At 33.5% G+C, this 23,141-nt stretch overlaps 1 protein-coding gene and 1 non-coding gene across 5 annotated transcripts in view; both read right to left on the reverse strand.

Moving 5' to 3' along the window:
* Window positions 1–23,141, reverse strand: part of BMP2K (BMP2 inducible kinase) — a 144,388-nt gene that overhangs the window by 57,323 nt on the left and 63,924 nt on the right. For all 4 annotated transcript variants that reach the window (XR_002733691.2, XM_023222475.2, XM_023222476.2 and 1 more), the window contains exons 4-8: window positions 19,256–19,398; window positions 16,744–16,865; window positions 14,384–14,465; window positions 9,922–10,054; window positions 673–776 (exon numbers count right to left, since the gene is read on the reverse strand). Coding sequence is in view for 3 of the 4 variants with exons in the window: in XM_023222475.2 (XP_023078243.1) it covers window positions 673–776; window positions 9,922–10,054; window positions 14,384–14,465; window positions 16,744–16,865; window positions 19,256–19,398 (584 nt within the window). In the remaining variant the exon portion in view is untranslated. The remainder of the gene's footprint in view (window positions 1–672; window positions 777–9,921; window positions 10,055–14,383; window positions 14,466–16,743; window positions 16,866–19,255; window positions 19,399–23,141) is intronic.
* On the reverse strand, window positions 1,375–1,506 carry LOC111549420. The gene has a single exon (XR_002733729.2). It is a non-coding gene; the product is annotated as a small nucleolar RNA SNORA18 (small nucleolar RNA).

Raw genomic sequence — 23,141 nt, forward strand, 5'->3', positions numbered from 1 at the left:
TCTCTGTTTACACTGCCTGTGCTTTTTTAAAAAAAATTTTTTTTAAGTTTTAGGGGATACAAGTGCAGTTTTGTTACAAGGATATACTGCATAATGGTGAACTCTGGGCTTTTGTATAACCATCACCCAAATAGTGTACATTGTACCCATAAGGTAACTTCTCATCCTTCATCCGCTTCCCACCTTTCTAAGCTTCCAATGTCTATTACTTCACTGTCAATATCTATGCGTACACATTGTTTAGTTCCCACTTAACAATGCCTGTGCTCTTTAAACCAAAGTTTCCCAAACTTAGTTAACACAGCGCTCAGTATCTCAATTGTTTACTTCTAAGAGAAAAAAAAAATCTAATAGTCCTGTTTATTAAATGGTTAGGCCCAAATAATAAAATTAGTTTGTGCTAGGTCACAAAGATGTCCCTGTATTTTCCTCAAAAATGCAAAATATGCTGCCTGAGTCTGCTGCAGTCCCCAAGGTATCTCAGTGCAAAGTCTGGGTGCAGAAGCTTTGTACCACAAATATAATCAAACACACAATCAGACCACTTGTCATGAAACAAGTAACTCTGGGGTTTAACAGCAGCAACAAACAAAAAAGTAACTCTGAAAGTAAATATATTTACATATGATAAAATGAATTTTAAATTCATATCCTACTTGAAAACCTACTTACATTGATGTTGGAGATTGGACAATCCTTTTTGGCAAATTTAAATGCAAAATATGATACTTGAAATATATCAGGTCTATGTTCCGGATCTGGTTCAAGCATGAACCCTGCAAGAATAGATCAAAATGTTAAGAAGTTTTATGAAACACACATTATACTACGTAGCGGCACACATTATAAGGATAAAAAATACATATTTTCTGTTCCATTCTAAGATCAGTGATGATTCTAGCAAACTTTTTTTTTTTTAAAGTCAATACATTTTTATTCAAGGAATTCCATGTTGTGATTTCTTCCCACTGTCCATCAAGGTCACTTTAGATCCTCTAAAGAGCTGGAGTCATCTTCAAGTTCGCCCTTTTTAATGAAACTGATCCAGTTGCCATGTCAGCCCACAATTACTTTGGCTTCGTCATCTCCTTTCAATATGGGTATACTGAGGAAGACTTCAAAATTCATCAAGAATCTTTGGGACTTAATTTATTCAACCAATTTACTTTAGGGTTCTTCATACTGTAGGTGGTGGGGATCTGCCTGGTTCTCAATTTGACACCCTCTCAACATGAATGAGTTCAAATCACATTCATTCCTAAGCAATCACTCAAGAATAGTACAGATGTGTGGAATATGCCAATACCTAAGGTAAAAAAGTAGATTATCTGGTTTTTCATAACGTTTAGTAACTGTCTTTTTCAAACTTTTAGTAACGGTCTTGTAGTTCCTTCCCACAGATCTAACAATAGTCCTGTGAGTAAAGTAAAACCACAGAGTTACTCTATGAAGCGTTTCCAACGACGTGCAGGCTACAGGAAAAACCCCATTGGGACAGACCTCAACCGATTCTAGCAAACTTTATTCATACCTATAGAAAATGCAGAAATTGCTATTTTATAAATAAAGCGTTATCCCAAGCTAAGGGTAGATCAGTCACAGAACAGGTCTACACTACAAGTATGAATGACGAACATGATTATTCTATTGAAAAAGTGACACAAAAGAAAAACTGAGTTTAGTGAACACTGGGGAATTATTCAAGAAAGTTCCAAGGCAATAGTAAAAAGGTCCTTCAAGATAATTCTATTCAAAATAATGAATACCTGTATTAATTTTTAAGTGATCCTGAACCATTGAGAAAAGTCTCAATTGTGTACATTATAATCTAACAAAGTAGTAAAGGATTGGCACTGTCGTTTTCCAAAAACATGCTCTCTTCTCATATTGATGCTAACAACATTTACCATAGTTCTGTATCTTAACATGTTATCCATATCATACTCAGAAATATGGGCAGAGTTTTATAGTTTTTATGAACAGATTTCAAAACAACCTTACAGCATTGCCTGAAATGCCTGATCTTTTTTCTACCAAAATGACCACTACCATTTGGTAGTACTCCATTACTTGGATAATTTTTAATTCTAAATTTCACAAGGTTGACATTTATACTCAATTCCATAAGTAAAAGATTTTGTTAGGATATCTCAAAGTCTACCTCTGCTTCATTAATTAACACTAAGTTGTTCTAATGTTTAAATCCTTTTTAAACTACTTAAAATGTAAAATTTAAAGAATCGGATGATATTCTTAAGTTTACTAATAAAATAATGTATAGAGACATCTAAGTATGTAAATTGGTTACATAAAATTATAAATCAAAATGAAGTAAATCTTCCCTTCAAATTTAAGTAACATTTTGAATACAGAATGTGTGATACATCTCCAATGACATGATAAACTTATTTTGGCTAAAAACACAGTTATGTGGAAAGTTATAATTTATGTGAGAGATTCTGAGCTCAGTGTAAAATATACAAAAACTCTGCATGTAACTTGATTTTAGATATTCATAATGCTAACATATATCACTTATAAAATTGATTTTTTAATAATTTTTACCACCACTGCTACAATGAAATAACTAAAAACATTTTAATTCTAATATTTGCTAGTTTATATTCAAACTCAATCCAGAAAAGATCTGAGGAATCCACAAAGTTTATTTTATCTTGATACTAACAGATATTAAATGTTTTTCACATAACAGTACACAAAATGGGGATAAATTTGAACATACTGTTAACAATAAATACTTATTCATATAATTTTTAAAACCAAACAAATCACATGAAACCTACCTAATTCACAAACGTATAGTCCTATTTTTCTATTCTAACAAATTTACTTGGCTTTTAAAATCTAATTTCAACAATAGCTAATTATACATATTTAGTCCTATAAAGAACTTGAAGTGGCACACAAAACTAACACTTTTTTAAATATATAAGAAAATTAAAACTAATGGAAAAATAATAGCTTGGGGTTGGACAGGATACTGAGGTCAGTTATAAACTCCATATGATTTGGTCATGAACGCAGGCCCAAAATGTGCTCTCCATTTTTTAGCTGTCAATATAAACAGGGCAACATGATCCATTACATGAATCACAGTGTATCTAATACAAAAACAAATCAGGTGCTAAGGAAAAACACTATTCGTGATACTGAAAGCTAGAAAGCAAATTCTCCGTTGAGTCTTTCTAAAGATAGCTCACACAAAGTGAACAACATCCTTAGGAATAGCAGTGAGTGACACAGGGTCATGTTTTAAACACTCTCTCAGTATGGACTAGTGGCCTAAATGCCATGCAGTAAAAGAAAGGGGTATGGTACAAGAATGTATTTCTTTTGTGGCCTGGCTTAATCCAAGAAAAAATTTTAAGTATCCAGAGAGGAATTAAATGATAGTTCAGGCATTCCTGGTTTTTCTTTGTTTTGTTTTCTTTCATAGCAGTTGAGAAGCACTGAGGGAGAAAAAAATAAATTTGAGATTTTGTGTCCTAACCTATATGTGTATAAGTATTTCTGTCACTCAAGTTAAGCAAACCATATCCTCTAATGATTAGGTAGCTAGGTTGCAGGTAGAATTGATATTATCTTATAAGCAAACACAAGGACCTCGAATTCCCTGGGTCATGTTTTCATGTGGGAATATATCTGCTGGAGCCAGTTTAGTCTGCCTAACTGTACTGATCCCATTTATGTGACATAAAATCAACTCAAAAGGTCAGAACTACTATTTATTTTAATAAAGAAGAACAGAAAATATTAGAGTATATTAATATGGTAAATATAAGCAATATTTCATGAAATGTGATTCAGTTTACGGGTGTATATTCTGTGTGTGGTGTGTATACCAGGTCATAACTAAAATGTATTTTTTATTAATATATTGAATCACAGTCACAAAAAGTTTGAAGCCACTGTGCTAGTGTAGTGCCACGATCTCTATTACTATAACTCATTCTCCCCCATGGGAAAGATAGTGATTTGTCATATTGCTAGACTAGAAAAAAGAATGAAGCACCTCCATCTGTCAATCTCTCATGATCTTTCTTTCAGAACAGGTTATTTTAGGAACATACATGTTCTCTGCTGAGCCACATTTTGTAAGTAACCTGCCTCTGTGAAAGAAGTCTAAGGTTTTTCAGCATTGCCTATAACTGGATGTTTGTAAATTTGAAGGTTGGGAACACAGGAACAGGATCCTTTGGCTTTAGATCTAAATTTCATTCTGCAATTTGTTTTATCAGTACTAAAAAGTTGACAGTTTTACCTGATGAGCCAAAGGATGTGGACCATCTCTGACTTGGTTCTAAATTCAAAGTATGAAAAGACGAAAAATCATACCTAAAATCCACAGGTAGAACTCTTGGCTACATTTTTATCTCTGAATATTTCTAAATTGAGTATTATCAGCAAGTTAAAAAAAGGAAAAAATCATGAAAGCATCTTTAAGCACTTAAGTTAGATAATATAATTTACTGAACTCTTCAAGAGAATGGGTTGCAAAATGTACTACTGGATTACTGAAGGATGTAGTCTAGAGTGCAGAGGTATCACATTTAACACAGCTAAACACTGATTCAAGAAGGACAATTTCACTCAGACATGGTGACTCTTGCCTATAATCCCAACTACTTAGGAGGCTGAGGTGAGAGGATGGCTTGAGCTTAGGAGTTCAAGGCTGCAGTGAGCTATGATCTCACCACTGCAAACCAGCACAGGCGACAGAAAGATCCTGTCTCTTTTTAAAAAAAAAGAAAAAGAAAGAAATTGAAAGAAAAAAAAAGAAATTCAATTTTTATAGTTTTTCTAAAGCCATTTTCTCCTGCAAATAATTAAACCTCGAGTTTAGTGTTTTATTAATTGCTACTTCATGACAATAAAACTATATCATCTATTAACAAAATATGCTTTTGGGGAAAAGAAATGGATTAAGGAATGTATGCGTTCAGTTCACCTAAAAGTAGTATTTCGTGATTAGGTTTAAAAACAAACAAAAAAGGCAGAGAAGCTAGAATACATCCTTGTTAACTCAACTTAAAATGATCACGTGAATCATCACAAGACCATTACCACTGAATCTGATTCTATTATAAATATAAAATCAACTTTTTAAAACTTAGCCATAAGAAATAATATTCCTCTGCTCACTCAATTGTGTAAATCTTTCTATTGACACAAATACTACTAACACAACCTAAGAACACAAAATAGAGCTTCAGCACTGAAGGTAGTATATGACTAAACTACAACAATATTTCCTATCGATGTACACACTGGTCTGAGGCAATTAATTATGCCTATACTAATATTGCATAGAAAAGCACAAAATCCCTGCACATTCCAACAAAAATAGAAGCTAAAGGAGCTGCTGTTGCAGCAGCCAATTCATATTATGGTTTAGTCAAGGACCCAAGCCAAAAATTAAAGTAGTTACCATTCAAGTTACACAAAACAAAGGATCCATGCCTGGGCCTAGATAAAGTTAAGCCACCATCTCTAATCTAACAGCTCAACAAATTTAAAAAGAAAATACTTTGGATAGAAGTCTCAAAACAATTTTTCTGCTTAAAATTTGTTTGGTTTTCCCTCCATAAAGACACATTTTTCTCTCCCACAAACTTCGTAATTACCCTTAATTTCCCTGAAATGAGAAACATCCACTCTAATTTTCCAACCATAAATATTTCATGCATCAACATTATTTCTATCTGTTAACCTACAGACATTGTTATAGAAACTTACTATACGTGTCCTACATACCTTATTATACGGGTGCTGAAATGAAACTAAATTTAACAGCTGATAATATGTTCAATCATAACTAAAACATTAAGTGGCACTAAATCATGCCAGGCTAATACATTTGGAATAGTCCTGGTAACTACCCCAAAAAGTTACTGATCAGAGCCCTCTCTCTACAGCTATTCAAGTAGTAACCCAGAGCCGATGACTGAAAAGCTCCAAGGAAACCCTATCTTAATCTTTCATTTCAAAGGTACTTTGAAGTAGCTGAGATTCTTTTTTTCAAAAATAATATAGAAGAAGAGAGTGGGTGAGGTTATAGAGGAAACAAGATTGGCCATGAATTGATAACCACTGAGGCTGGGTGAGGTATTTTCATGAGGTACATGAAAATTTATTGCACTGCTCTGTCTGTATTTGTAGAGATTATTAAATTTCCATAATAAATTTGAATTTAGTAAAAACAAGCAAGCAAATTCCTGGTTTCCTGCAATATGGGTATTGAAATAAATTTAAACCTAATCGAACCAGTCACAGTGGCTCATACCTGTAGTACCAGTTACTCAGGAGGATCAGCTGAGCCCAGAAGGTTGAGACCAGTCTGGGCAACATAGCTAGATCCTGTCTCTAAATAAATAAATAGCCGGGCATGGTGGCTCATGCCTATAATCCCAGCATTTTGGGAGGCTGAGGCAGGCAGATCACCGAGGTCAGGAGTTCAAGACCAGCCTGACCAACATGGTGAAACACTATCTCTACTAAAAATACAAAAATTAGCCGGGCATGGTGGCATAGGCCCATAGTCCCAGCTACTCAGGGAGCTGTGGCAGGAGAATCACTTGAACCTGGGAGGTGGAGGTTATAGTGAGCCAAGATCACATCGTTGCTCTCCAGCCTGGATGACGGAGTGAGACATGGTCTCAAAAAATAAATAAATAATAATAAAAATAATAATAAATTTAGTCCCAATACATGAGCTCTTAAGAGCAAAGATAAAGAAACCATAAAGCAGTGAGAAGACTCAAAAGTTTAAAAAAAAAAAAAAAAAAAAAAAGCTTTTACCTGGTGTTCATCATTACCTTACTGCACAAAATAAGGAGATAAGAAAAATAATCTTAGTAGTTATATTTACAGTATATTCTAGAATAGATGATAATTTATGGTAAGCCTTTGGTAGATCCACCATTAACCCACAAAACCAAATTCCACTTCAAAGCATCCAAAGACATTTCTGCAGGGAAAGTATGCTCTAGTATCTGACAGCATGTCCTGCCCCTATCCAGAAAATCAGAAATTAAGTTAGATAAAGAATTGTAATATTGATATCAAGAGTAGTTGCAGTGATAGTTGTTACAGTAATAATGACTGCAGTACTAAAGGCTATCTCTTACTAAAAAGCACTTTTCATCTTTCATTTAATTCTCACAATAACCCTAAGAGGTGGGTACTTTTAAAATGACCCTTTTAGAAATGGGAAGACTGAGATAAATGGAGGTGCTCAATGTTCCATATCAAACAGACAGAGCAGATGCAATCCAACACTGGCTCTAGAAGTCTTGCTCTTAATCTCTGCAATGTACTTCTTTAATCACCTTACAACACAGGAGCCAAAAGAAAACTGAGGCAGCCAGCTTTCAGTACATTATTCATAACTATTCAGTAATCCTGTTAGTTATGCTTCTCATTCTCCTCTAAATGGTTCTCTAAGTTCAACTCTTGGATCTGGAAATGCAAAGTGCTTCTTTCCTCATCCCTCATGTTGGCCCCATTATTTGTCTATTGGGAGAGTTAACAAAAGCTAAGAAAAATTCTAAACAATTGACTCCATTACTTTTAAGAAGAAAAGTCTCCAGGAAAGAAAGAAGAACTTAATAGTTCAACTAAGCTTTATGAAGAGTAAATAATGGTAACTACTTTTGACCTAAATTAGTAACAAGAAAAAGTATATTCAAATTCTTAAGTAACCACAAACCATACAGTTTTAACAAAGATTTGTCAAAGCTATTTCATTTTCAAAATTTCTGTGTGCTATAAAATGGATGCAAATGGAACTAATACTAAAAAGATGTATATCTTCTTATGTTTTATCTTATGTTAATATACGGAAAAAACTACATTGCATGAATACACAACTGACAAAAGTTTCACATTCAAAAACTATGAGGGAAGCTAGGAATTCCTGATTTTCTGAATGCAGGATTTATTTAAAAGTAATATAAATCACTAACTACATATTATAAACACAGAGACACTGAAATAAAATGGCAAAAGACACAAAAGGCCACATTTGAAAAATATAAAAAATAAAATCGCACGCCGGACATGGTGGTTCATGCCTGTAATCCCAACACTTTGGGAGACTGCAGTGGCAGGACTGCTCAAGGCCAGGAGTTTGAGACCAGCCTGGGTATACAGCCAGATCCAATCTCTACAAAAATTTAAAAACCAGCCCAGCATGGTGGCACATGCCTATAGTCCCAGCTACTCAGGAGGCTGAGGTGGGAGGATCGCTTGAGGCCAGGAGTTTGAAGTTACAGTGAGCTTCGATCACAACACTGTACTCCAGCAGGGCCTGGGCCACAGAATGAGACCTTGTCTCTTAAAGAAGACAAAGAAAAAGAATAAAATTGTGAAAAATCTAAATGTTTTCTAAAACACATTACATTACAGGTAAGTACATTATGGTTTTAAAATCTCTACTTTATTAAGCTTTTACTACTCAATACAGTATTTTAAAAGTCCATAAAGCCCTCTGACAGGAGGTAAAATACCAGAAATATTATAATTTCAGATTGACTTGAATGCTTTTATGTTTTTTCAACCTTTCATTATTTTTGCCTAGCTCTCAGAAATAAGTCCAAAGACATAATACACGATCAAATTTATACTAGCAATGATAAAAACTAAAATTAGCACATTTACTGACAAATAAAGGAAGCATATAATACACTGTAATGCATCAATTAACTACAGCCTAATTAGATCTAAAATTTTCAGTAGTATTTATTTTTTTCCATCTTACCATTACAAACACACATAACCCCACCCCACTCCCACATACATACATACACACACACAGAGAAAAAAAGAAAAACCTAATCACAAGAAAATAAGATCCTACTACTGTAAGCAAATTAAATCACAAGTCAGACTAGATTTCTTCTATGCTCCCTTTTTCTTTTGGGCATTTTTGATCTTTTTCGGAATTTTTACCCTTTTATGATTTACACAAGCGTCAAAAATTATAAAACTTAGACACTTGTCAAATGAGTAACAAATATTTCTAATTTATGAGTTTGGGTTCATGAGTCTGGGGGAACTTTTAATGGTTTAAAGTTATATGGCAATGCATTAATCTTTTTTTAATACAGTTCCTGGGATTAAATGTCTAGCTTATAAATTCCACATTCTACTGTTATAATAATTTCACACTTATTTTCTTCAAGTACATTTGTTTTATTTTTATATTTAAATCTTTGATTTACCTGCAATTTTAGCATAAAAATGAAATAGAGATCCAGTCTTATTTTTTGCCCACAAATGGCTGAGAAAGTTGAACTGCCATCTTCATCACACAAACCTCAAATATATTTCTATTTCTCTCTTTTCTATTCCAGAGAGCTGGAAGCTACAACAAGGGGCACTTGAATGCAGAAAAAAAGCAGAAATGCTAGACACACTTAATGCTAGACACACTCCATGTTAAGAGGAGCTGTTTAAATATTGTAGCTGCCTAATTTAATAGCTGATGGTCCTTCCCCCTCCTCAAATCTTTTTAATAAATTTTACCGTGTAGATATATAAAAAGTTAAATTACAGTACCTACCAAAATGGAGGAAAAAAATCTTAAAGGAGGTTGAAAGAAAACTCAAGTATTCTTTTGAAATCAAGGGCCTCTCAGAGACTGGCCCTTCTGACATTATCCCTTGGTGTGTGCTACTAAATTTTCCTGAGGGGCTTAAAAACATCTATATTAATCAATAATTAGGTTGCTTTCATTCTTATGTAAGTTTTCAAACACCTTTTTAAATTTTTTTTTCTTTACTATAGTTTCACAAAATTATAATATATGAAATAAAGACTGGATTTAAGTAAAGGAATGTAAATAGTAGGCCCTAAGTACAGTATCCTACAATATTTTCATATATATTTCCAAATACTTACTTATTAAGCAATGTATGTTATAGGAGTAACGAGAATTGTCTGGGATTGTGAAGTTGCCATCACAGATAGCAACCTGACTCTCACCAAAAGGAAGAGTGAAGAAACAAAGTTTATACAGTAGACATCCCAGGGCCTGTAAACCAAAGAAGCATGAATATCATTAGAGCTCAAGTAAGGAAGACATAAAAACAGCCAAAAACTAAATGTTATTTTTAAAAAGTCATGTTTCTATACTGCAACAATCTTTTTACAAATTATTTCTCAAACAAATTAATACATTTAATTTTTGAAAAGACATTTAACTGTATCATTTCCATGATCTTCTATCACATCTGTGGCTAGTTGGCCGAATTAATGGTATCACAAAAATTAGAAGTAGCTTGTTCCTTTTGGAAAAAAATTAAACTTTTATTTCTTCCACAAGGAAGATAATATACTTAGTACATAACTAGCATATAACCAACAAAGTACAAGGCTTCCTCTTTAACAGCATTTTTACAAATTAAGTATAAAGCATGTTTAAAAGTTCTGGGATTCCAAATACGAATTAGCCAGCACAGTTAAACTTATCAGACAACCATCAGGAAATTCTTAGTATTTACCAGGCACACCTCATTATTTTACACTATAAAAATTAAGTTCTCTGTTTCTAGATACAACCCTCCAACTTCTACTGCACATTATACTAATTATATTTGCATTCGTAACCCGGGTAATCTATATTAAAATTCAAAAGGGAAGTGCGCTGTCTGCTTAACCTGCATGGCTTCATAACTATCAAAGCACCAATAAATCTACTTGCTGACAATGAAGGCAAAACACCCTAAAATACCAATTGCATCTATAAAAGTAGCACAGGAAATTTCTAGCTAAGGTGCTAACAGCTCAAACTTGAGAAGGATTTTTTTGTAAGTGATTTTTTGGCTCAAGAAATCATTACTTTTTCCCAAGAAGTATCACTTACAGGCCTTAAGAGTGTAAGGGGTATTTCCAATTCTAACCAAATTGTATAAAATTATCCAAGTTAGTATACACTTACATCGGCAATACTGAAATTTAGCCTAATTATCTAAAAATTAGCAAGTTAGCTTTCCTTTGTTAAATTTTCTCCACGTATCAACTTAGTAAACTCAGCTAACAAGTGCACTAATTTTTATAATTATTATGAATTAATTTTTATAATTATTACAATAGACCTAAACACCCTTGGTGAGTTCAGCAACAGTAATTTACAAAAGATTATTTTCCATATTGTAGCAATAGTCCAATGAAAACAGTTCAAAAGCTCTAAAAATTTTAATGTTAGTTCAAAAAAATTACTGGGTTATTACATGACAAAATTATAAAGATGTGAAGTAGGGATAACCAGTTCTGTATGGTTACAAAAGATTTATGATGCTTTTTTCTTGAAGGAAGATATTTTCAGCTCATATACAGCAAATTGAACATAAGGCTCCCTTAACAACACTAAAAAAAAAAAAAAAAATGCTATTAATGGTATAATGTCCACATTAGATTACATCTTTCTTTGCACTGTCTAGATGATAGTCTAGGCAAAAAAAAAATCTCCATTTTAGCCAGTTTTATTTTGTCAATCAAACTTTAGGAATTTGTCTTGTGTTAGAGTAAATGTTATAGGGTTCCCAGATAACAATTTTAGCAACGCAAGTATACTTTAAAAATATATAAATCTAAATACTCTGCTTCGTAAAGTGTGAACACAATGAGGTATACTAATTTTTTCACATCAAAGGTATTTCCCTTTTTATCCATCTCAATGAGAATTGTACAAGAAACAGGAGGGAACCAGTGAATTTTCTAATTCACTAATTAATTTTCTAATTAGAAAATTCACTGAATTTTCTAATACAATTTTCTAATTGTACAAGAAACAGGAGGGAACCAATGAATTTTCTAATACTTTATAAAATCAGCATCCTAAATCTCAGGATAAAAATAATAACCTAAAACAAACTTCCAAGCAAAAAAAAAATTATTTTTAAAATAATTATTTTCTAAAATATGAAGTGCTAAATATTTCAATATCATACTTCAATATCATAACTCTCTGAATCAGTACTATGTTGAAGCAGGATGAAAGATATAGTTCTTGGTCAATTTGAATTGAATATTTTTTTCTGGATATTACTGAATTCACACCTAAAACGTTGTAGCAAACTTGTGTTTCAGCTGAGCTAAGTAAGACTGCATAAAAACGGCATCATGGGGCCGGGCGCGGTGGCTCAAGCCTATAATCCCAGCACTTTGGGAGGCCCAGACGGACGGATCACGAGGTCAGGAGATCGAGACCATCCTGGCTAACACAGTGAAACCCCATCTTTACTAAAAAAAAACACACAAAAAAATAGCCAGGCATGGTGGCGGGCGCCTGTAGTCCCAGCTCTACGGGAGCCTGAGGCAGGAGATTGGCGTGAACCCAGGAAGTGGAGCTTGCAGTAAGTGGAGATCGCGCCACTGCACTCCAGCCTGGGCGACAGAGCAAGACTCTGTCTCCAAAAAAAAAAAAAAATGGCATCATGGAAATTAAAATTCTCCCTCTTTCAAGCATATAAATATACTGTTCTCTAATTATGTGTTTTTTGGTTTTTTTTTTTTTTTTTTGGTTTTTTTTTTGAGTATCTATTCGTAAGCCCACAGCTTACAGTTTTCCCATCACAGAATCTCTACTCCGTAACTAATACATAAACAGTACAAATTTTAAAAGTATCATTGACAATTTAGTATGCTACCTCACTGGCATACTAAATCTGAGGAAAAAATAACCCAAAAAAGGATCTCCTTCTTTTTGTTAAGGTATTGGGTAACAGTCATGTGCTTAGAGAATAATTTTTTTTCAATAAACCTTCAATGGCTTCAAAATGAAAAGTATGATGCCTATTGTTTATCTGCTATTGAAATACTCTTTTCCAGTAATATGGAACTCAACAGCAGCACAAAATTAGGCCAGAAAAGACCTCCATAATCACCTCTTCTAATATCTTTATTTTATACATTAAGATCCAGTTTAATTTGCTTTCTACATTATAATAACCTTCATCTTTACTACAAGCCATTCAATGAGTCAAATGCTAATGCTGCAGAAAGCAAACTAAATTTGAGTTATGTAAGCTGGAGATCTATAAGTAGTGCCAAATTAACTAATAAACCTATTGTTAATTGATTATATTATATATATGATTTTTAAAAATTCATCTACCACAATGAATTACTGTTTGGTGAATGTATAAATGTTATATAGATAAAAGATATTAAAGATTTTTTTTAATAACCTTACAAAAGAATATTTGTCTCTCAAGACTTTGGTACCCCAACCCTAAAAGGGAAGAGGCCAGGAAAGGAAAACCAAGGAGACACTCATTTGGTTTCACACATTATGCTTGACAATTTTCTGAACATTATGTTTTCAAAACAAAATAAATCTGATATTTCTGTAAACCCTAGAACTATTTCCAAAGAATTTTATTCCTCAATTCCTAATATGGTCACTTGTGATAGATACGGCTAAATAACTGTTGAATTTAAATGAATTAACACTTAAAATACTCTTTTCCTAGTTTATTAAATACAATCACAAGCATATTTTACTTATAGAATATGTTCTAAAGAGATGTCTATATTCTAACAAAGTTCAACTACAAAGAAATATGGTCTATCTCAGTAATTATATCCAGATATATAACAGGCTAAATGATAAAGACCTTCCATGTACAGAAGCTAGTCACTGGTATGTTTATACTGCAATTAGAAAAACATTTATTCATATCAATTTCCATTAAAAAGATCCTAAAATATTTCAGAAAATTACTGTATAATGACTTAATAGTTTTGTCGAGCTTTTCTGTATTTTGATCAAAATTCCACTCAAAAAGAATGTCAACACTCATATAAAATCTAAATCCTAAAAAAATACTGTGGTTAAAAAGTTACATTATACTGAATTTTTTTTTTTTTTTTTTTTTTTTTTTTTGAGACGGAGTCTTAGCTCTGTCACCCAGGCTGGGGTGCAGTGGCCGGATCTCAGCTCACTGCAAGCTCCGCCTCCTGGGCTTACGCCATTCTCCTGCCTCAGCCTCCCGAGTAGCTGGGACTACAGGCGCCCGCCACCTCGCCCGGCTAGTTTTTTGTACTTTTTTTCAGTAGAGACGGGGTTTCACTGTGTTAGCCAGGATGGTCTCGATCTCCTGACCTCGTGATTCACCCGTCTCGGCCTCCCAAAGTATACTAAAGTTTTTTACTTGTTTTTTGATACATAAGCTTTCCATCTCAGGATTGAGAAGATAAAATGTTCTAGTATTTTTCTTCTCCCGAATAAGAAGCTCTACTGTACATCACTCTCTTCCACTTATTAGGAAATGCCGTTTGGGGAGCAGAGAAAAAAAAATCAACTGAACTCAGATTTTTTAATTTGGTTAGAGCAAGTTCCAGCCTTTCTTGGCCTTACCCAGATATCAGCCTTGGTGGTGATGGGTTTCCCTCCATAAAGGTTGATCATTTCAGGGGCTCTGTATGACAGAGTCGTATACCTGGCAGTAAATGAGTGAAATGGAGTGGAGATATATATATATATATATATAAAAAAAAAGACAGATAATACATTGTTTCTACATAAAACACTACAAAAAAGTCTTTTAGGCTCAATAACATTATATAGAATAATACTCTTTTAAAAAACTCATTAAAAAAATCCATCAAAGATTAAGCAATACAAAGCATCTATATACATTTTTATTCAACAAATACAACAGTATTTCTAATAATCTAAACACTTCATTTTCTTTATTATAAAAATCTTAAATCATGACAACATATTGGAAACAGTTCTCCTTGAATTTCTTATGTGAAATAACACAATTTGGCTATTATAGTCTCCTTATCAAAATATTTTAGTCTATTAACTTAAAAGTAAAACTTCCTCACTCTCAAAAACTTAATTTATATATTTACTAAGGAATTTGTTTTTATGGACTTTATGTTACATTATAAAGTAACAGTGATGATGCAGTCTTAACACTTTCATTTTCTACATACTTTTCAATGCATAAAAAAGTCAATCCTTTTAACATTAAATAAGTAAAAGTTTAAATGTTTTCAAATTTACTTCCTTGACACAGTAGTAAATCTCTTTTGAGTTTGTTTTTATAATTGTTTAAAAGTAATCTAGTTGCTACAATCTAACTGCACTCATTAAGTATATTTCTAATACTGACTGCCATAATAAGCTATTTGGAATCAAAAGGTATTGTAAATAAATATTTATCCACAGAAAACCCCCATATTTATTATGCACAGAACATTTTAAGGAAGCAGTGCTCAAATCTCATGTTAGAAATGATCAGAATATGAATGGACATCCTATATCATGGCATAATTTAAGATTCGGATTGAATGGTCTTACATTTTATTTTGCAAGAAGTATCTTAAAACTCAACATTCTACTATCTTACTTTTTCCAAATCACTCTGACTGGTGAGACAGTCTGAATACTACTACTATGGAAGAATGACCTAAGAAACCAGAAATATAAATCACCAAAACAGGATTTTTATTCACTATACCCCCACCCCAGCATCAAGATAAAGTGTTGGCCCTTACTAAATACTTGTCAGTTGAATGAATAGTTAGTCCATTAATTGAGCCACAAAGGACCAGAGAACCCCTTATGAACTTTTGTTCATCGCTAACAAAACATTCGATTGAACCTCATACTTCAGAAGGCAACAGCAAGAAATAAAATGTCTAGCAGGTCAGGGATGCTTGGACAGAATCCTATACAGCAGCCACTAAACATCACACTCCAATAAATTTTTTAAATTATATACATGTATTTTCCAATAAGCCAATTCAATACTTTATTATTCTTGTGTTCTTCAGGACTTTATATATTTACTAACGTGTTTGTTTTTATTAAATCTAACATAAGCATCATAGGCTAAGTTTCCTGAGTAGTAGTATGTAGCGTCGAAATCCACAGTATTATACAAATGGGCCAGAGTAAAATCAGCTGTATTTGAACTATTTCAAAATATTGTAGTTCAAATGATGGCTCTGACATAGTATTAGGCAACAGATAATTTGTGAGGAAGTGATGAAAGGCAACTCAGAAAAGCTAACTATTTAGAAAGTTCTATTCTGAGAGATCTTTCTGCATTCTGCAACACTTTATTAAGATAACCTAAAATTTACAAACAGTTCCACTTTCTAGAAGTAGAAAGCAGAAAAGTCAGCGAAAGATTCTCACAGGTACTCTAGCAACCACAGAAAGCACAGGATTAAGAGAACATAAAGTAGACATGACATATTTCCATTCCAGAGCTTTCCAGTATATCATTACAAAGTAACAGTGATGATGCAGTCTTAACACTTTCATTTTCTACATAGTTTTCAATGCATAAAACAGTCAATCCTTTTAATATTAAATAAGAAGTAAAAGCTTAAATGTTTTCAAATAATTTAACTTTTTCTTAATAAGCACAAACCCTCAGTATCAGTAAAAACAAGGATGTTTAACTGAACTTAAGAATCATTTCAAATGCCCTTTAACAATTTCACTAATTACTACAGCTTATTTAACAAATTTCTTTCTAAATCTGTTTAAAATGTAGATTAAAAAATCGGCATCTATGGCAAACTACATTTCCTACTGAGCTAGATCAGACATGAATTAATCAACATCTATGGCACAGAAATATTCCAAAGAAATCTATAAATGTAATACCTAAAATCTGTATTTAGCAGTGCTGGCCAGAGACTAGAGTTAACTAAAATTACCATGACAAAAGTGCAATAAAGACAAATACTTACTTTTTAATTTCTTCTTCTACTATATTAACTCCATCTTTTTGAGGATTAAGAAATTTATTAGTGGCACTGCCAAAGTCACAAAGTACATAGTTCCCACCATCATTCAACAAAATATTTTCTACCTTAAGAAAAGAAAATCAATAATTAGTATTTTCAAAGTGAAAATTAACTTTTTACAACCATTGTAAAAAATGGTTATTTTTACAAAGTTTATTTTTACACAATAAACACTGAAGGGTCTATGCCACATACAAAAATATGTAAATATGTGTCTCATATATATATATATATGCACAGTACACACAAACATATATAGACATAAGATACCCAAATTATGAGGAAGAACAAATGAACGGGAGCAAAAATATACGATGTCTACTGCTTCTCTTACTAAGAACAGAGAAATGCTTCTTCCACCCCAGGTTGATTTGTACAGGGGCAAAGAAACCCTAAATCCTCCCTAAAACTGCTTTTATGAAAGAGAAGAACTAGTACCTGGCAGAGTCCAGCTTCTCTCTTTTACTATACTTCCACTTTTCTCCTTTTCTGACACTTTTGCTTCTCTATAGGTATAATGGAAACCACTGGAATTCCATCTTTGACTTCCAGTACCATTTTTATTTAAAATACTACACTGAAAAAATACAAATTTGACTTAATTTGGAGATCAGGGTTGTAGTAACTAAAATAAATTATTATAGTCAGTTTCTTGAATACTAAAATGTGGGTTCAGAGCCCAATCTGCTACTAACTAGCATATGGACCCTTGGACAATCTGCTTAACCACTCTTGTGCTATAGTTTCTTTATGTAAAATACGGACAATTAGAATAAGAATCTGCCATATGGAACTGTAGTGAACATTAAATGAATTAAAATATGTAAAGTGCTTAGAACAGTCTGGAATATGGTAAGCACCTAATAAATTACTTTACATGTTTTTTCACAATGTCTTTTATTTTTATGATAGTCTTAGATAAGTAATTCATTTATTTCCATTTTATCAAAATACTGTTTCATTATAACTTTTCTTCTATATTTCACTTTAGTATATTTTAAAAATTTGTACAAAATAAAGATTCAGAAAGAAATCTACTGAAAACATATATTTTTATATATGTTTACACATATAAAAAGAACTAAGCATATAAAATATGGACAATACAAAATTACGCAGTTAAATGTCTTCTGAATTTAAAGAAGAGTCAGCTGAAAATATCAACTTTGTATGCAAAAAAAATTAATTAACCATAATAGCACAAAACATCGTATCAAATTATTAGGGGAAATGGAAAAGCTGCACATTCAAAAGAACTACACTGGTTATCCAAATTAAGGCCAGAGGCCTGCAGTTAAGCATTTCAATCCTGCCTTATCTCCTACTATCATAGGTTTTCTAGATGATGCTTTCATGATTAACAGCTATATTCTTAGTGACATTTTCTCTTTTATCTTACAAGCATTTTATAATAAAATTTCATAAAATTCTGTATAATCAGTCAGAACAGGGATTCAATCATTCAATATTTATTAAGACTCTGCTGTCTACCAGGCACTATTTTAATTGCTTAAATACATCACTAAAAATGAAAAAAAAAAAAAGTCTTGGCCCTCATGGAGCTTACATTCTAGAGGGAGAAGGTAGAAAATAATAACAGGCATAGTACATAAGCAAATTATACAGTATCACAGGAAGTAATATGGACTAATAAAAGGTACAGCAGGTTAGGCTATAGTGATAAATAAGGTGGGTCACGATGGGACTCACTGAGAAGGTGAACCTGAGCAGACCTGAAGGAGTGGAAAGGGTAGCCAGGGGACTATCTAGGCATAAAGCAATTCAGGAAGAGTGATTTTTGTAATCTCAGTGTTCTTGTGGGCATGAAAGAGGACACCTGTGGTGATAAATTGTATCTCTAGCAATATAATGCCAGAATATTCAATATTCTTTGGGGACTTTTTTCAATGTAACAGGTGGGTACCAATATAAGAGGTCAAGAGTCCACAGAAGATGAAGTGACCTTCAAGGTAACCACCACCAAATTAGAGAAAATAACAGAAAACTGTACTAAATTATAAAGAAATGGAAAAAGAGACCCACTTATGGTCTCCTCCAGTATCCCTTGAGAACACTTTGATGCTTAATATGGATTACAGGAAATAGGAGGAATGCTGGCTGAACTGAAAGACAATAGTGTGGACAGACATTTAACAAATATCAGTGAAAACCACATTTCTGTTCAAATGAAACCTTTTAAAGAAGCCTACTATAGAAAACAGGGATGCAGGGTAGAAGGTAGAAAATCTGCCTCACAGCCACGCTAGAAATCCTCAAAGTCAAGTAAACCACAATTTCAAATCTACAGTCATTCTTTACATGACCTCAGGAGATGTAGAAGGGGAGGGAGAGACCAATCTCAAAGCTAGTTTTTATACTGATTTAGATGAAAATAGTCCAAGAACATTTTAACTCCAACTTATTACTTCATCCATAGGTATTCTAAAGTTCTTACCTTCAGATCCCGGTGAATTATTGGAGTCTTACACTGATGCAACCTTGCAACAGCTTCACAGGTATCACAGAATATCCGTAACACTTCTGGTTCTGTAAAACCTGTCTGTAGCTTCTTATTCATTTGATTCACTACCTGCCCAGCTAACCAAAAAAGTCATTTTGAGAGAACATATTTTTAATAAATAAAGTCCATCATAAGCAAATTAAGACATGTCTTTATGGCTTCAAGTAATGGGAAATTGGCTTTTTCATAATTCTCATGTAAGGATGCTTATTACATCATATTGTATTGATTCAATGACACATTTTTTCACATTTTAAATTTCAGAGATCATCTTAAAATAAAGATCTTATTAATGCTATTGCCCACTTTTTTTTTTTAACATCTCTGAGATCAAAACATATCTTATAATACTGGTTTGAAGAAATAGTTATTCAACACCATACTATTTATGGGCTAAACAGTGGTGAACAAAAATAAGGTTTCTGTTATCACAGAATTTACAGTCTAAAGGTAGAAGCAATCAAATAGATATATAGTAATAATTGTATATCATAACAATAATATGAAGAACTTACGTAAGAAATCTAAATTTAAATTGTGAAGGAAGATGAGGAACAGAGGGTATCAGATCAGGTCTAAGGAAGTGATACTTGAGATTGAAGGATAATTAGGAATTAACCAGGCAGAGACTTGGGAACACAATATACTAGCAATAGTGAGTACTATGTACAAATGCCATCAGTTTAGGAAAGAGCTTCATGACTTTCAATAACTCAAAGAAAGCCAGTATGCTTTCTTTACAACTTAATGAATGCTGATATGCTCTAGGAAGCAGAGGAGACAGTAAGGTGAGACTGGCAAGGAAGACAGGGATCAGCCATATTTTAGATTCTATCTTGAGAGCCAAAGAAACTTCCTCATCTGACTTTCAAAAAAATCTCATCTAGGGTTAGGGGAATCAAAAGAGTCAAAATGGGCTAGGAGGTAAAGTCTATCCAGATAAGAGATAATGGAACAAAATAACTGACTAAAATCAAATTGCCACACATATACAATTAAGCCCTGAGAAAGTTACATATTACAATATAGAAATTGATAGTCTAATAATAATTCTTAATTATTAACAAAAGGTTAATCATCATTATATTTTAAGAATGCAAATAAATATGTGATTCACACAGAAATCAGTCTAATAAAAATTGAGTTTGGGAATTCAAAAAAACATAAAGCATTCATTAACTTGCAACTTTCCTTTAACAAGGTTAGATAAATGAACATATGCTATTTTACAATCTATAACAAGGTACATATAAACTTGTTCCTTTTATTATTACTGTCTAAGCAGTCTTGTCTTTTCTGAGAATATTTTTCTCATAGCATTTTAAAGCAAAAAGAACATTAATTATACCTATGAATCCCCAACTTTCAGAAAACTCAAGTGTAATTTGTTCAGATTATCTCAGAAGACTGGGGCACCTGACCATGCAGCAACTTCCACCACTCCCTCAGTTGGCAGACTCCCTGTCTTTTAATTAAACCTAGCCTTCTCTAGTTTAAGAATAATTAAACAAGATTTTAAAAAGTGCTTTCTTGGTACATATTCACATCCTTGAAATATCCTATCATAGCTAAAGAAATCATAACCTAGGCCGGGCGCGGTGGCTCAAGCCTGTAATCCCAGCACTTTGGGAGGCCGAGACGGGCGGATCACAAGGTCAAGAGATCGAGACCATCCTGGCTAACACAGTGAAACCCCATCTCTACTAAAAATACAAAACACTAGCCGGGCAAGGTGGCGGGCGCCTGTAGTCCCAGCTACTCGGGAGGCTGAGGCAGGAGAATGGCGTGAACCCGGGAGGCGGAGCTTGCAGTGAGCCGAGATGGCGCCACTGCACTCCAGCCTGGGAGATAGCGAGACTCAGTCTCAAAAAAAAAGAAATCATAACCTTGAACTCACTCCACCTCTTCCAAACTTCCAATGTTATAATAAGCAGAATAAACTTTAAACAAACTTTAATTCTCTTTCTTCTATCCAGAGACCTTTGAAGTAGAAATCCTCAATCACAAAAAACAAGTCCCCAGAGAAAACCAAAAACTATATTTGGGCTGAATTTCAAATGAAATCAATAAAATTTCATTACTCAAAATCAGAGTTTTCTGAAAATTAAAGCTTTTTAAAAGAAGGTATTCTAATAAAAAAGGTAAAAAGTCAGATTTGGAAATCAAACATTATATACTTAAGGTCTTTTAAAATGAGATGCCCCACCTTTAAACAAGGGGCTTGCAACTTAGCTCACGCCCAACCAATCAGGTAGTAAAGAGAGCTCACTAAAACGCTAATTAGGCAAAATCAAGAGGTAAAGAAATAGCCAATCGTCTATTGCCTGAGAGCACAGCGGGAGGGACAATGATCAGGATATAAACCCAGGCATTTGAGCCAGCTACCCTCTTTGGGTCCCCTCCCTTTGTATGGGAGCTCTGTTTTCACTCTATTAAATCTTACAACGGCAAAAAATAAATTAATTAATTAATTAGAATAAAATAAAATAAAATAAAATGAGATGCCTACAACTCTCAATTCTTTCCATATTTTCCAAAGAGGTATCATTTCCAAAACAAAAGCTTTTCATACTCTGCCAAATTTCATCACTAACATTAAAAAGTCAACATTTTTCTAACCTCTTAAAAAGGTGTTCAACAACCTCCCTGAGTACACATATTACCACTTAGTTTTAAAAAACCATAAATGCAACCTATTATTCCATTTAAATTTTGATAATGTGACTTTATTTTTACAACTGTGATGGTTAATACTGAGTGTCAACTTGATTGGATTGAAGGATGCAAAGTACTGATTCTGGGTGTGTCTGTGAGGGTGCTGCCAAAGGAGATTAACATTTGAGTCAGTGGGCTGGGAAAGGCAGACCCACCCTTAATCTGGGTGGGCACCATCTAATCAGCTGCCAGCACAGCCAAAATAAAAAGCAGGTAGAAGAACATGAAAAGACTAGACTGGCTTAGCCTCCCAGCCTACATCTTGCTCCCATGCTGGATGCTTCCTGCCCTCGAACATCTCTCCAACTGCTTCAGGTTTTGCAGTCGGACTGGCTTCCTCGCTTCTCAGCTTACAGATGGCATACTGTGAGACCTTGTGATTGCATGAGTTAATACTCCTTAATAAGCTCCCCTTTATATGTATATCTATCCTATTAGTTCTGTCCCTCTAGAAAACCCTGACTAATACAACAAGATTATTCAATTTCGTCCGTAGTAGATTGCATTATTGGTCGTAAACTTTCAAACTTGACTTTTTACAGGCACTTTGTCATGTAACTCTGCAGTTTGTCCCAATAAATGAGGCAGATAAATTTCCTGCTCTTTGATTTGGGCTCAGTCATGTGACTTTCTTTGGCCAACAGAAAAAGGTAAAAGTGTCACTGTCCTAGTTCCAAGACTAGGCCTTAAGAGGCCTCATTTGCTTCTACATTCCTTCTTATGTTTCTGTCATCCACATGAGAAAACTATCCCCAGGACAGCTTGCTAGTGCCAGAAAGAGGATGATGGACATGTGAAGCAGAGCTACTCCAACTAATTCCAGCTAACCACTGTCATGTGAGCAAGCCCTGCCAAAATCTGCAGTGTCACCCTACCAAGCTAAGTTGAAAGCAGCTGGCCCATGGATACACAGGTGATAGATAATAAACGAATGTTATTTTATGCTATTGAATTCTGGGATTTTTTTTAATTAAGCAAATACTAACAGATATATAATCCATGGGAACATATGTAGAATACTTCCTAAAAACAGACATTAAAATTTCATAAATTTTGATAATTTATTCGCAAATTATTCATAAAATAAATGTGCTCAAAATACCAA

Source organism: Piliocolobus tephrosceles, chromosome 3 (genome assembly GCF_002776525.5).
Source record: "Piliocolobus tephrosceles isolate RC106 chromosome 3, ASM277652v3, whole genome shotgun sequence".
NCBI lineage: Eukaryota > Metazoa > Chordata > Mammalia > Primates > Cercopithecidae > Piliocolobus > Piliocolobus tephrosceles.